Source organism: Marmota flaviventris, chromosome 4 (genome assembly GCF_047511675.1).
Source record: "Marmota flaviventris isolate mMarFla1 chromosome 4, mMarFla1.hap1, whole genome shotgun sequence".
Classification (NCBI taxonomy): domain Eukaryota; kingdom Metazoa; phylum Chordata; class Mammalia; order Rodentia; family Sciuridae; genus Marmota; species Marmota flaviventris.
In genome coordinates this window covers 156643180-156659964 of record NC_092501.1, presented here as the reverse complement: position 1 = coordinate 156659964, position 16785 = coordinate 156643180, and the positions used below count along the sequence as shown (strand labels likewise).

At 36.9% G+C, this 16785-nt stretch overlaps 1 protein-coding gene and 1 non-coding gene across 3 annotated transcripts in view; one reads left to right on the top strand and one right to left on the bottom strand.

Moving 5' to 3' along the window:
• The window catches only part of Pcca (propionyl-CoA carboxylase subunit alpha), a 359349-nt gene that overhangs the window by 216332 nt on the left and 126232 nt on the right, over positions 1-16785 (bottom strand). For both annotated transcript variants that reach the window (XM_027938819.3, XM_071611620.1), the window contains exon 8: positions 11491-11527. In XM_027938819.3, the coding sequence (XP_027794620.1) occupies positions 11491-11527 (37 nt within the window). The remainder of the gene's footprint in view (positions 1-11490; positions 11528-16785) is intronic.
• Trnaa-agc (transfer RNA alanine (anticodon AGC)) lies at positions 8929-9000 on the top strand. Its single transcript has one exon. It is a non-coding gene; the product is annotated as a tRNA-Ala (tRNA).

Genomic DNA, 16785 nt, shown 5'->3' with positions numbered 1-16785 from the left:
CTGCATCTGTGTATGGGGTGAAGGTGGGAGTTCATAACCCACTTGAATCAAAGTGTGGAATATGATATGTCAAGAAATTTGTAATGTTTTGAACAACCCACAATAAAAATTTAAAAAAAAAAAAAAAATCCAAACAAATTCTCCAGAATTAATAAGCAATCATAGCAATATTGCAAAATATAAGGTTAAAATATAAGAGTTGATTGTGTTCCTGGGCTAGGGTTGTAGCTCAGGGGTAGAGCACTTGCCTAATACATGGGAGGCACTGGGTTTGATCAGCATCAATTAAAAAAAAAAGTAAATAAACAAAATAAAGATACTATGTCCACCTACAAGTAAAAGTAGTTCTTTAAAATTGATAGCATTCCTGTATACAATCTACGAATAATTGAAATATGAAATTTAAGACATGATATCATTTATATTAGCACTCAAAAATTGAGATAGATGTAAATCTAGCAAAATTTATATAGAATGTCTATGAGGAAAGCTATAAAACTCTGATTAAGGTTATCAAGAAGACTTCAATGGAGAGATACTCCACATTTATGGATAGGAAGATTTGGTACTGTTAAGATCAATTATCTGCAACTTAACATATAGGCTGAACATAAATCAAAATCCCAGCAAGTTATCTGTGGGTTTTGTGGATATCAACAAACTGATTCTAAAGTTTATATGGGAAGGCCAAAAACACACAATAACTAACATACTTTTAAAAGATAAGGACAAATTCAAAAGACAGATACTCTACAACTTAAAGATTCATTATGAAGCTACAGCAACCAAGACACCAGGATACTAGTGAAGGACTCAATGAGTTAATTAAAGCAACAGAAAGAGAACCCAGAAATAGTGCACACAAGTATACTCAACTAAACCTTGACCAAGAAGTAAAAGACTTCTTTCCAACAAGTGATATTGAATAATTAGATATTCGAACCAGAGGCGGGGCGGGGGAGAGAGAGAGAAAGCATCTAGACAGTTTTTATGTTTCAACAAAAAGGAACTCAAAATGAATCTTATGATGTAAAACTATATAATCTCTAGCAGAATCAGAGAAAGGAAAAACAACACTGATAAATCAACCTTTACTAAAATTTAAAACTTCTATACAAAAGACATGCTTAAGAGAATTAAAATACAAGTCACAGATTGGGAGAAAATAGTTATAAAACACATACCTGAATTATATATATATAAAAAAGAAAACAAAAAAATTGCATTCAAAATACACTTGAAACTCAACAATAAGAAAACAACTTAAAACTGGGCAAATGATGTGAAAAAAAAAAACAGCTCAATAAATAAGATATATAGAATGTAAATAAGAATATGAAAAAATGTGCACATATGTCAGCAGAGAATTGCAAATTAAAACAACACAGTAATATATTACCACATGCCTACTGGAATAGCTAAAATTCAAAACCCTGACAAAACTAAATATTATCAAGGATGAAGGACGGCTAAATGATACCTTGAAGTCTAAATTTCTACAGCAAATACTGAAAGAATAAAAATAGAGAACAAAATTTCTATCACAGTACAAGGGGTGAGAAAGGAAAAGAACAAGATTTTTTTTTAAATCATCAGCATCAAAAAGAAGCGAAGAACAGAGAGAAAAGAGAATATAAACAATAGAACAAACAAAAATTAAAAAGCAGATTATTTAAATAAACCAAAATATAGTAGTAAACACAACAAGTATAAATGGACTCAACTCTCCAGTTAAAAGACAGGAACTGCTAGTCTGAACAGAAAAAAAGTAAAAATCAGTTCAAATACCTACAAGAGGGATGTAAAAAATAATAATTCACTGGCAGATGAAAGATGGAAAAAGGTAAAAGAACAAGGCCAAGTTAAGCTTGTTTCGACATATTAATATCACATAAAATCTGACTAAAAAAAATAACAAATTAGTCACAAATTTTTGATAAAAAGTAAAATTAACCAAAAAGATACATGTTACCTATTAATTTAACACAGGTAAAATCTGGCAAGCAAAAAATAAAATTTGGAAATCCACTTTTTAAATAAATGATCAGATTAAATATCCAAAAACATCATTAGAAGACTTAAATATCTTAACAGGTAGACTTGACCTATGGGTCATCTGTATAATACAAATAATATTTTGAGACTATGCATTCATTTTTACACATGGAATATATATTTAGAGTGACTGGCCAAAAACAATGTTCTCAAATATAGAAAATTCTTAATTAAAAAAAGAAATCATATATTCATTGATCATAAAGCAATTAAGTTAGAAATAACAAAACAAAATTTTGTATTTTTTCAATTATTCTAAATTATTTTATCAAATAACATGTCAAAAATCATAATGCAAATTTGAAAACACTTAGAACGAATAATTATGAAAAATACATATCAAAATTATAAAATAGGGTTAATTGCCAAGATCCCTAGTTTGGTAGTTTCTCCCAACTACTGGAAGTATTGGCAACTACAGCTGACTTTTCCTCAATTTTCTGCCTAGTCTTGTCTCATCCTAGGGGGAACCTACACCCCAGCGGTTAGCTTTTGCCTCAACTTGACAACTGTGAAACATTAACCCACATTTAGAACTCTGAGGCCTTTGTTAACACATGATGTCAACTCAGTTCAATTTCTCCCTTAGTCTAGTTTCCTTTACTCTCCCACAGGTGTTTAAGGGTATTTTTCCAATACACTTCCAGGGTCGGTCTGCCTCCAAAGATTCTAATTGTAATACAGGTGCCATCTGAAAAGCTATTATAGTGTTGTGAGCAAGAGATGACACTAACTTAAAGAAAGGAGTAGTAGAAATTAAAGACAAGTGGATGAGTTCAAGAAATATTTAGGAGAAGATAATGATGATGATCTCTTAAACAAACTGAAAAACCACATGAGATACAACAGTGGAATACCAAATCATGGAGAAGGCTTCACAACTAATCATCAAAATTATGACCTCTACTTCCTGCCTCCATAACACCTAACGCTGCAGATGACAAATTCTCCATCAGTCTAGCTGCCTAAGTACAGCCTACACCAACTCTTCCTTCCCATCCTACAACCTGACAAATAGGCAGAGACCATGTGTAATACAGAAAAAAAATAAGGGGAGGGACAATAAAAATGTGGTGCACTGAGCTCTGATGAACTTAAGAAAACTGCACAGAATCAGAGAAAAGTTGGTACACTGCTAGAATTGTCCAAAAAATCTAATTCAGAATCTACTGGGGAATTTGGCCACTAAGTACCAGGGTGGTACACTGAAAAGTGCCTGTTGTGAATACTATCAAAGAAGTAATTTAACTTCAAACAAATTAGGAAAATGAATTCCATTTTCAATGCATCATTCATTTTGTGTGTATTGTATCATAATTTTCCATTGATTTTATTGTTCTCTTAATTAAAAATTAGTTACATTTAATCTCCCTATGGACCTAGGTTAATCATGCCATTTGATTTGCCACACTTTTAGACTGAGGTGATACACATTTGCATCAATACTACTTGGGATCTATAATATCCAATAAAAAGGAAACATAGTAAATATATATATTTACTATTTCTGGCAGTTCAACTATGAATTATCCACATTCATACTGCTACTATCTCTAAAGATGGCTAATTCTCAGTTTTTCCTGTTGGAAAAAGAAAAGGTGTGAAGTGACCACAGAATATCTTGCCTTTCCTCAGTTGTCCATACACATACATAAATACATAAACAACTGTTTATGAGTTGTATTTATTAGATATAATAATTTATTACTGAATCATATATTTATAAATATATTCTATTAGTATATTACATATTGTCTAAATTGCATCCAATGTAAATTTTAATATACTTATTTTTAATTTATATATTTAAAATGTATTAATAATAAGTGTGCTGCTAGTCAGTCGCTTTCTGTCACTGTGACAAAATAACCTGACTAAAACAACTTAAAGGAGGAGAGACCTGGGCTCATGGTTTGGGAAGTTTCCGTCCACGGTGGCCTGGGTCCCTGTTTCTGGTCCTCTCGTGAGGCAGCACATCATGGTGGGAGGCTGAGGTGGAGCAAAGCTCTCACCTTAGGGGGCCAGGAAGCAGAGACAGGGCAAGTAAGGGAAGAAAGGCCAGGGCAAGATGTAGCCTTTAAGGACACACCCCCAAAACGCATCCCTCCTACTAGGCCCCGCCTCCTAAGTTTCCAGCACCTTCCATAGTCCATTAAATTATGAAACCGTCATTGGAGTAATCCGTTGATGAGGTGAGAGCCCTCATGAATGAATACCAAGAAGCAAGAGAAAGAAGATGAAGGACTGAAACACAATTATGTGGCCTTTCAAAAGCCACACCTCCAAACAAACACTGCTGCCTTGGGGGGCAAAGCTTTCAACACATGAGCTTTTGGGAGACACTCAGATCCAAACCATACATTGAGTATCAAACATGATATATTCATTTAAATAATTAAATAAGAATGAATCAATACTGCACACACACAGACACCATCATGGTATGCTAGATAAGTTAAAATAAACTATTGATTTGGTGGAGAACCACAACTATACTTTATTGAAAACCTGATTATACTGGCCTATTTTTCTTGGCTTGGATAAATAAAAAACAATAGATCCCCTACTCTGCTCCAGGGATCAGAAATCAGTGCACTTCATTGTGCAGATTAGAGCAGAAGGTGTTCACAGACAAGAAGTTTCCAAACAAAAACCAACATTTTTTTCCCATTACAATGTGTTTCCACATCACGCCTGAATGTTTTGCAGTCTTTTGCAACAGAGTAATAGAAAAAGGAAAACATGCAAGAATGAACACCAACAACGCAAGAGGAAGAAGATGAAGGACTGAAACACAGACAGAGGCAGCACAGTAAACTCCACAGGAAACAAAGGGAAAGTATGGAATCATGCTTATGGCTAAATGTGTATGTGGGAAAAGAAATACATGCACCAAAAGATGATGGGAAACAAAAAGAGAACATGCATTCCCGTCTCCAGGGGAGTATCATTTCAACCTCAAATGACCACACTACTTCACAAGAATCTTTTTGTTCTTCGGGTGTTGGGAATTGAACCCAGGACCTTGTGCTTGCTACATGCACACTCTACCATGGAGCCACACCTCCAGCCCCAAACTTCTCCACCTAGAATGGATTTCATGAAGTATAGTTCAACACCCCTGCACCGTTTTTCTTAAACATAACTTTTCCTTAGGCATTTTTTATTACACCTCCCTGGATACTAAACCTATCTTCTCCTGAAGACCAAATTAGCAAATAAATTAACAGTACCTAAGATTGTGGAAAAGGTACATTTTAATATCTTCTCAAAGTGCCTTCAAGAAAGCTTTAACCAAGAGTCATAAACAACATTTAAAAATATTCTAAGCAGCATGAAATTGAGATTTCAGGAGTAGTATTTTTTCCCTCTTAAATATGAACAATTTGTTCTTCTATACAACCAACTTTTAAAAAGCGACCTTAGAAACAAAACAAGCCATATCATACCGAAAGCAAGGTGGGAAGCACGGTGGAGGAAAGCAGCCAGAGCAGGGAGGAAAGGCCACCAGGGTCCTCGCACTAATCGGAAACAGGCCGAGGCAGAGGCCATCAGAAGACTAATGAAAGAGTGGGAAACGGGAGAGCGCGGCTTCCAAAAAAAGAAGTCCCAGGTTAGCGCAGACTAGTAAGATGTTCCAGTACACTGGAATCTGACATTACTAAAAACTTCCACAAGGGCTGGGGTTGTGGCTCAGGGGCAGAGCGCTTGCCTAGCACTAGATTTTTTATGTGGTGCTGTGGGTTCAAACATAAAAAAACTAAATGAACAAAATAAAGATATTTAAAAAAAGACACTTCCATGAGTCCAGCCTAATAAACAAGGATCAGTCTGCAAGAATGAATGATGGGCCGAGTGCAGTGGCACACACCTGTAATCCCAGTAGCTCGGGAGGCTGAAGCAGGAGGAGTTCAAAGCCAGCCTCAGCAAAAGCAAAGCACTAAGCAACTCAGTGAGACCCTGTCTCTAAGTAAAATACAACTCTGCCACCGAGAAATACTACTCATGAACACTAGGATGGCAATAATTAAAATAAAATTTTTTAAAAAACCAGAAAATAACAACTCTTGGCAGGAAACTGAAAAACCACACATTTCTGGTAGAAATCTGAAAAGGTACAGCCCCCATGGAAAAGAGTCTGGTAGTTCCTCAAAAAGTTACCATGTAACCCAGCAATTCTGCTCCTATGCATGTAGCTCTAACTGAAAACATGTACTTGAACTAGCACATGCACACCCATGTTCACAGCCACACTATTTATAATAATTAAAAGGCAGAAACAACCCATTTGTCTATTAACAGATAAGCAAAATATATATTCACACACAATGGAAGATTATTCAATCATATGAAGGAATAAAATTTTGACACATGGTAGACCACAGCTGAAAAACACTTCTAATTGAAAGAAACCAGGTACATAATTTCATATATTATATGCTTCCGTTTATATAAAATATCTGGATTGGGTCAACCCATAAAGGCAATAGTTAATTAATGGTTATTTGGGGGTAGGTGGGGGAAAAATAGGAAGTAAATACCAATGGGTAGAGTTCCTAGGGGGAGTAATGAAGATATTCTGATATCAGAAGATTCTGATGGCTATAAAATCTTATGAATATGTTAAAAACCACTGAATTGGGCTGGGAATGTGGCTCAAGCGGTAGCGCGCTCGCCTGGCATGCGTGCGGCCTGGGTTCGATCCTCAGCACCACATACAAACAAAGATGTTGTATCTGCCGAAAACTGAAAATAAATATTGAAATTCTCTCTTGCTCTCTCTCTCGCTCTCTCTCTCTCTCAAAAAAAAAAACCCCACTGAATTATGTACCTTGCAAGGCTGAATGTTATAGTATTTAAATTTTATCTCAAATTTTTAACATCTTATCTTCGGTGTAAAAAATTTAAAGCAGGTTGCCTCCAGGAATAAGGGGTAAAAACTAATTTAGAAAGAGCATGAAAGAACTTTCCGGGGTGACAGAAATGTTCACTATCTTGGTAGGGTCCACAGTTACACAGATATATGCATATATTAAAATCAAAATCGGCAAATATAGGCAACATTTACTCACATTTACACATAATATGCAAATTTGCACCAAAACTATATATAAATACTGAATTCAGTTTATGACATGTATATGGAAGTTCTTCTTTCTTTTTCTTGGTGAGGGGGTGGGAGCAGTACTGGGGATGGAACGCTAGGCATTGTGAGCATCCAGCCCTATGCTGAAGTATTTGGTAGGACACGTACCAATATGTGCAGTTTACTTTAAAATACAACAAAAAACAAGATGGGTTAATGATATGGTTAGATAACAGTGGTATTGAGTATATAACATGTCTTTGTATACATACAATACAATATATTATATATGGATATATAATCTTGGTGTTGAAAAAACAGTATACTATAAAGTTCTTTGAAAATGCTGTTTGATTGAAATTTTTCAAAACAGAATATTGGTGAGGAAATTAATGAACAAGTAAATTACTGGCAAGTCACAAGTACCATGCAGAAACTTAGAATATGGTCATCAGACACGTATCTGGGTGGCAACATCGGGGCATCTTCCCTGGAAGACATGATATTTAAGCCCAGATATGAAGACTACATGAAGTCATCTATGTGAGGATATCAGCATGAGTCTTCCAGGTCTCCTCTATACCCCTCCCCCAGAAGACCTTAATCCTAAGGCTCTGAAAGTTGGTGTGTTCAAGTGAGCCAATGGGACAAGGAGGGAGGTAGCAGAAAACTGGAGACAAAGACAGGCGCGAATCACATGGCATCCATATCAGCAGGGTACTGTGAATTCATCCAAGGGCAATGTTATGTCATTAGCGGGTGCAAAGCAGGGACGGGTGGGACGGGAGGGGATGAGATGTGCCCTGATCATTAAAGTTTTAAAACATTGCATGACGTTCTATGAAGAATGGTGCTAAATAAGGGGTACAAAAACTATTGCCATAGTCCTTGCTATGACAAGGGTAGTATGGAGGAGAGAGGGGGTGACACACACAGCAGGCAGTGACTATGGGGTGTGTGCAGAGAGGATGGCAGCACCTGCACAGGGACTTCCATCCTACAGGACAACAGGGAAAGAGGCGCCCAGGACACATCCCAGGTCCGGGCCTCGAGGAATCGGGTAACACTTACTGGAATGTGGAAATCTTGGGAGACTGGGTTTGTAGGATGTTGGACTTCAGGATAAAAGAAAAAAACATTTTAATTTAAATTGAGCATAATTTGTGATCGTGAGAAACATAGGCAAAAGAAAAGAATCAGAATAAACAAGAAACTGTCAAAAGGCAGGTTTAGACTTACAATTTCTTTTCCTTTCAATAATCAATTTGACTTAATTGTACTAAGGACCTTTGGTCCAGTAAAAAGATTACTTTAATGGAAGTCAAGCTCACTGATTACTGATATCTACCTTTGGGGTTAAAGGTAAACTGGGGATCAATAGCTCTCTCTCTCTACACTTAGGGGTCAAAGGAAAAAATCAGGAGTTGAATGTAGGAGGCAAGGTAGTCCACAAAACTAATACACAGAGGGAACATTTTAATTCTTAAGCGTCTATCATCCCACCCATGGGCAGCTGCTGTCTATTTCAGTCCCACACACATAAGTACCTTATGACGTTTTATACTAAACAGTGACTCAAATTTTAGCATCCATCCTGAAATCTCATTAGTTTAGCCAAAGTACAATGAAAAAACCATGGTCTTTGGAATCAAAGAAATCTAAATTTAAACCAGTAGCTTGGTGGCCTTGAGCAAATTAATTACTACTTCTACTCCTTAATTTCCTATAAATGAAAATGAAAATAATTAAACCCAAGAATTAGCATTAAAAATAACATTTCCAGGGGCTGGGTTGTGGCTCAGTGGTAGAGCGCTCACCTAGCACGTGAGAGGCCCTGGGTTCAATCCTCAGCACCACATTAAAAAATAAATAAATAAGTAAGTAAAACAAAGGTATGTGTCCAACTACAACTAAAAAATAAATATTTTTTTAAAAATAACATTTCCAAAGTACCTGGCACATAGGAAAATGTGCTACAACAAGGGGCCTAATGCTCAGTTTCCAACTTCAGCAGCATAGATTCCTATTTGCAGAAGAGAAGACTCTTATGAGGAGGAACCACAAAAAACAGGATGGATTTTTTTTTCAGCATGTATCAAAGAAAGAAACAAAAGAAATCTATGAATAGGTCTGATAGATAGGAAATCAGAAACTTACAAATGGACAGGTTGGAAGATTTTATTCAGTTGTTTAGAACAAGGAATGTATTATTTCCTGTGGAATCAATGTTTAGTTCACCTCTTAGATAAACTCAAAATGGCCCATGGCAATAATAATAGTTAAAATGTGATATATCTCAATAAAAGTAACAGGGGGAAACCAAGAGGCTTTAATATGCAATTTGACTTATGTTCGCAGCTAGCCCTTGAAGGAAAGGTTTTATGGGGGACTTCTGTGGTGACTCAGAGACGTTCTCAGGGGAATTCCAAACACTTATAGAAACTGATGACCCTGGTTCTTTATCATGTTTTATTTCACCTCAAATTTTATGGCTTCCCTTTCTTTCATTGTAAGCAAAACACTTGCACAGTTAACAACCAAGATTGTGATCATTTATTTCACAAATGAGAAGGGATAATAGAGGCAGAATCAGAAGTAAAAATAGGGAAGCAGAAGAAATCACAAAGGATGTGCCCAAGTATAAAGAAAAGAGACTTAGACTGAATTTAGGGGAGCTCAGAAGAAAAAAGACTGAAAAGAAGGTAAAGCACAACATTCAAATGTTGAAGGAAGAAAACAAAGTATTGAGAATCAGAAGCACAGGTTATTAAAAAGGTAGAAGAAAAACATAAAACGCAAGCAAAGCCATCTGCAGTTTGCCATCTGCACCAAGGAAATGCTCACAGGTTAGTGATTCATAATTCTAAGTGTGGCACAGCAACAGAATTCTAGATTTTCCTTCTAATCCTCTATTATTTCCCTAAATTCCTCCAAATATTGTTTTTATGTAGATACTATTATGATAATGTTATTATTCTGTCCTATTAAGTAGGAGATAATAACATACCAATCAGAATGAGAAAGAGGATCTTTAAGTTTAAAAGTATATGCTAGAATAAAACTAAACTACATTAGGAAAGTCTCTTCAAAAGCCAATAGGTATGTTCTGTGAGTTGTAGGCAAATGAGGACTCCCAATGATTTCAAATCACAGACAGCAACTTTTGATTTATCCAGCAGACCTCACTGTCAAGTAATGAGATGCTTTTAGAAAATGTTGACAATTCTGAAAAAATGATTAATGAAGAGATGTTATAGACAGATAAAATAAGATTTCTCTATGGCCTCGTCTCAAATCCAGGGCATTTTTGCAAAACAAATGAACAACAAAACAGAATTAATAATGAGCAAAACAAAAATAATTTAACCAGATCCAACTAGAAACAGGGATACATCAAGCAAAACAACTTTCAAATCACCAAGGCCCAAGCCTGTCCCAACTGCAGGCGCTTACTGAGGGCTGTGAGATCACTTTCAGACCAATGTTTCTACATATCACAACTATACGCACTTTGCCAAGTCAAATGCTTTCCACCTACGGACCTCATTTCTAAATGATCACCTTAATGAGAAAACACGACTATAGAACTGCTAGTGGGGTACAGGAGTTGTAGGAATGCTTAAGCTGCTGTGAGTCCCTACCAGGCCTTATCTCTCTCATCTGTCTACAAATCTCTGTCAAACCAATATGACTGCTGATTTGATTAATAAAAGGTACAATTTTTAATAGCTTTGCTAACCCATGATAACAGTATGCCCTTATACATTTTCTCAGCAGAAACTGAAAATACAATCATGCTCATGAGTAGTAGGAATATATTTGAAACTAAAAAGTACAATAGCCACTGCTGACCTGTCTTCCAGTTTACCTTTTACTCCAATTTAGAATACTCTGTCCTAATTTCCCACATTCTATTTTATCTTTCCTGGCAAGATCATTAAGTCAACATTTAACATCTTAGGGAAAGGCAAAAATTTTGAGAATTTTGTCCAACATATTATGTTCACGTTAATCATATACATTCCTTAACTTTAGAAACTGCATTCAGCTGCTTACATACAAATTTATATTACATCCAATCTTGAGGATTCTTGACAATTCCTTCCTTTAATTAGTGAGTGATTTCATCTTACAAAAGAGCTATAGCTAAGGTCAAATTACTCTTTAAAGTCCAGTTTAATAACAGAATATGATAATTCAACTGATAAATTCTTTCAGAGGGACAAGTAATCAGAAACCTAAAACTATTAAAATATTATTTGCTCTATGGGAATTACTTATTACACGTTTACTCAACCGTATCTGCTCAAAGACATAGAAACCCTACCAAAGTTAATTTAAGAACTTACCAATTTCCCTTGCAATTCTGACAGCTTCATCTGCATCCTGTAAAAGCAGGAAATGAGACTCAACATTAATCCCATGAGGCACTGCGCAATGTCCTTAGGGCAGTCGTATATTGCACTACTGTCTCCTCTGATTCATTTAATGCTCAATTTTACAACCTTCTAACCCTTTTCATTCAGAGAAATGTAAAATTAATACCATAAGTGGAATGTAAATTCTACCTCATCATTATTATATTAAGAAACTCAAAGCAGTTTGAAATGAGCTGGCAGGAAGCACTACCAGAATTGCCAATGACTTGGTGCAGTTGCCGGAATTTAATGGCAGAATTTAGATGTTTACAATCAATACCGAATCATAAATCAGATCATTAAAGCTTGTCTGCAGCCCGCTTGTTTCTGTGTCGGATACTTGGGTGTCATGTTTTCCTGGATTCTGTCAGCAGGGGGAGTTGATTCTCTATTGTTTGGGAGGAGCTTGATCGATTTTCCAGAAGTCAAAAGGTAAATTTCCAGGATCTATAGGACTTACCAATTATTCAAAGAAATCCCTTTAGTGATCTCCTTGACGTTTTCTATTTTATTTCACCTTTTTTTCAGGTACATATTTTATCTTTAAGGTTGCAGTCTGTTACACAAAGCAAAACTTTAAATTCAATCAACTAAACTAGTATGGTTTAAAAAAAAAAAAAACTACAAAAAGCCAAATACAAATGCCTTCCTAAACACCACAAGGGAAGAGTTTATTGATATAAGGATTAGTCACTGCTAAACATCAACCAAGGCCACTGTATCTCTCACTAGCTGAAAGGCAACAAGTTTCCTGCATCTATGTCACCCATTAACCCCCACCCAACACACCCAACAGGACCCTCCGGACAGGTTCCCATAGAAAGACCGCTAAAATTCTGAACTCCAAGTTTCCTCCTTGGTTTTATTATTTTTTGTAGTTCAGTGACACAAGCTAAAATGACTGAAGTTTTAGAAAACAACTTCAAAATACTAAAGTCTGGTATTTTTAAAGCTAATTTATTTAAAATGTAGAGTGACCATGTCAGAATCCTCCCCCCAAAAGGCAGTGGGGGATGTTTATAACTGGTTCGTTTATGTCTAATAAAAAAAAAATCTTCCTTGAAAGTCTTCAGTACCTAATAACGTCCCCCGAATAAGGAGGTTGGCAGGGGAAGTTGTCAGAAAAATTTAATTTCCTTTCATTAGCCAGTCTGCTCCACAAATAGGTGCTTGTTAAGTTCAAAGCAGTCCTGAAAGCGACATCAGTTTTAAGTCTTTTTTTTTTTTTTTTACTCCAAGCAGTCACATCTGCTAATGAGATTTCCAAATAACAATTGTTTTCAAGTCAGAGATAAATCTATAACCTCCCACCCCACGCCCCCCAAAATCAAGGTTTACTGCTTTATTACACCTTGCTGTATTCACTGACTTCACATTCTCCAAATTTTAGCTTAAAAGGATAAAAATCCATGAAAAGGGTCATTTAAGAACGTTAGTGGTTTCCACACATTGAGTTGGAAGGTTCTTTGTTCCAGCCAGTGACAGTTATTGGAGAATACTTGCCTTTAATGGCCTCTCTGTCAGGAAGTGTTAAACCTGCCAAATGCGAACAATTAGTGCCTCTCCAACAAAATACAGGAAGAGTGATGGCTGATGAAGACTGGATTATAATAAGCCCAGAAGGAAACTTTTAACATTTCTTTCAGATGCCTAAGAGTATATTTACCAATGATAATCTGAGAGAAATTAAACTGCTATCCAGAAAGTTACCTGTAGAGAACTAATAGGAAATTTTTAAAGGATAATTCATTAGCAATATTTTATCATTTACACACACACACACACACACACACACACAAACACTAGAGATGTGTGTGTGTATATATAAAAAGAATGATATATAAACACAGAAAAGCTTCTAAAATTTCTTTAACTGCTACCAATCACTTCTGTAAGCTGCCGCAAAAATTATCTTTTAACTGGTATGCTTACATTTTCTTACTGTGAAAATTAAAATCCTACTAAACAAACTTTCAAATAAAATCAAACTGCCTTAAAAATTAACTTTATACTTGTTGCCCATTCATCCCCTCTCCCCAAAAAATTATGTACTAGACATTAGAAAACTTTATTATCAGTTTCAAAAAATAAACTGTCAAGTACACTCAGTTCCCACACGGTCTTTCAGCATGCAGTTTTATTACTGAAATATATAAAACTACTTTTAAAAAGATAAAAAGGCTCATTTGGCTCCAAAGTCAACAGCACTGACACATGACATTGTAAAACCTCCCTATCAGGTTATAGAAAGAAAAAAAATTTAATAAAACTTTGAAACACCTATGAAAAGACCAACAACCATCAGAAAAAAAAAATGTGAAAGTGATTAAATAAGAGGTTCAAATAGAAAGAAATCCATTACGTGGAAGGCTGAGGCAGGAGGATCGAAAGCTTGAAGCCCATCTGGGCAACATAGTGAGACTGCCTCAAAATAGTAAGTAAAAGGGTCTGGGGACATGGCTCTGGCAAAGAACTTGCCAGGCCCTGGGTTCCATCCCCAATACAGCCAAACAGAAAAAAAGAAAGAAAAGGAAAAAAAAAAATCCACAAGAATACATATGAAATATGTCCAGCCTCAGTCCTAATCATGGAAAGGCTGATTAAAGCAAGGAGATCCCACTTCTCATCTAGATACTGAAGTCGATAATGGCCAGGAGTGACCTGAAGGTGACTCAGGTAGAAGAGCACTTCTCACACTATCAGTGCTGCAGGAAATATAATCTTTTTAAAAATAAACTGTTAGTATCCATCAGTACAAAGACATGTATCTTTGACCCATCGATTTTACTCTTGGGAAATTATCCTATAGATATCCTCATACACATTCATACAGAGACCAACCTATAAAAGAAATGTGTTATTTTCAGTGTGTTATTGTTCTGAAAGGAAAAACTCTGAAAACCAATTTGATAGGCCTTCTGAAGACTAGAACACAAATGGTACATTTATAAGAAACAGAATATTACACGGCCTTTAAAAAGAATGAGGGTGGTCCATATGTTCTTACTCATCCATTTATATACTAGTTCAATAAATGTTTACTCAGCAACAGTGCATGAAATACATTTTCTGCCCTCATGGAGCCTGTCAAAGCCTAATATGGGAAACAGAAACTGGAGTAAAGAAATCAATTGAGAGTCAAAATAAATGTTACACTGCACAAAGAGTTCTAGAAAATAAGAAAAGGAACCTGTTTTTGATAGATTACTCTGAAAAGGCCCTTCTGAAGTAAAATTTGGAACCTGAGGACAAAAACGGCTCACTGCCTTCAGAAGATCAGGAAGAAAGGATCCCGGACAGAAACAACAGGTGAAAAACCCTAATTAGGAAGGAACTTAATATGTTCTAGAAACAGAAAGTCCACAAGGCTGAAGCTGAAATGCACTAAGGAAGGGGGTGGGGCGGTGAGGCACCGAATCCTAAGGCCCAGGCTCCAGTGGCTGGGATGGTGAAGCTTTGGGACCTTAACTCTTAAGTGCTAAATATGTGCAAGTCACACCTACCCTAACTTGTTGGGGGAAAGGAAGGGGTAGTGAAAGCAAGGGGTGGACTGAATTGTCCCTCCTCCCCCCACATGGAATTGGGTGAAAATTCCTGAGACAACTCATCCCTCCCCCCCCCCACATGCAAATTCCTCCTACTGAGGGGGGGCTGAAGGACCACAGCCCCCACCCCTCACAACAGGTGCCAAAGAAGCTGAGAGTGGACTCAGCCCCCTCAGCAGGCCTGGAATTCAGGATAACCAGTTTGCATATGTGCATTTCCTGCCTTTTGTCTGTCTCAGCCCCAGTCTCTTCCCCCAGGCCTCCCGTCCCTTAAAAACCCTGCTCACCTTTAGAGATTGCACTTATTGTTTTATCTATCTTCCTTCAAAGGAGGCTTTGAATAAACCTATTTTCCTCCCAATCTCTGAATATTTCTGGAGCAGTGAGCTGAAGTCCAGCCCCTTCCTGGTCTTTGTGTGGAAGAAGGGCCACGTTCTGACCCAGGAGGGAACAGGAAAGGCACCATCTAGCCATCCAGTAACTTACAAGCTAATGGAAAAAACAGATCTTAAATGTGATTACATAGAAGCTAAGAAATGTCACTTGTCACCCATGTTACATACAAGTGGTAAGGAGGACCCGTGACAACACAGCATCTCTAACTCAAAAACAGATTCCTAGAAATCTTCTCAGGCAGAGTGACTTTTTAAAAAGGCCTGACAGGGGCTGGGGTTGTAGCTCAGTGGTAGAGCACTTGTCTTCCATGCGTGAAGTACTGGGTTCCATCCTCAGCACCACATAAAAATAAAATAAATAAATGTATTGTGTCCATCTATAACTAAAAAATTAAAAAAAAAAAAAAAAGGACCTGACAAATAAAAGCATGGTGGAAAACAGTGGCTGGAGCCTCAAGGAGCCACACTGAAAGACAGAGCTTCAGTCCAAGGGCGGAATGCAAGGCCTCACTCTGACTGCATTTAGAAGAAGTGTGGCATGAACTTTACCTATTTATCGTGTGTATATCCTTGAATCTCCATCTCCCTTCTCCTGTCTAGTTGGTTCCTTGAGTATCTCAAATGCCTGGAGCAGTGCACAAAACAGCTATTCAACAGACAGCTGTTGAATGAAGGAATGAAGGTGGGGGGACACAAGAGCACAGGAAGGCAACACTGGGAGAAGAGCAGGGTCCTAAGAGAGTGGGGTAGCAGCAGTTTGGGTGAAAGAAAAACCAGCATCTTCTCTAGAATTCGTCTGTGGCATGCTTGTGTTTTCACCTAAATGCTACTCTCTCTGGGATGCCTTTCCAGGCCTCCCATCCAACATTATTTGTTCAATGAATAAACAACTCTCATCAGCTTCCATAAAAATAAATCTGCTGGTGTTAGAAGAAAATGTAGGGTCAATGCTCCAACATTGACGCAGCCACCGACTTCCTTAGCAAGACCACTAAAGCTCAAGAAATAAAACCAAGAATCAATAAATGGGACAGAATCAAATTAAAAAGCTTCTGCACGGCCAAGGAAACAAGAGTGCAAAGACAGAGGGTAGGGAATGAGATCTTTGCCACCTGCTCTTCTGACAGGGGATTAATGCCCAGAATATATAAAGAAATCAAAAAGTTCAACACCAAAAATAAAAATGACCTAATCAATAAATGGGCAAAAGAAGTAAACAGACATTTCTTAAAGGAAGACACACAAATGGCCAACAAATATATGAAAAAATGTTCGGCATCTCTAGC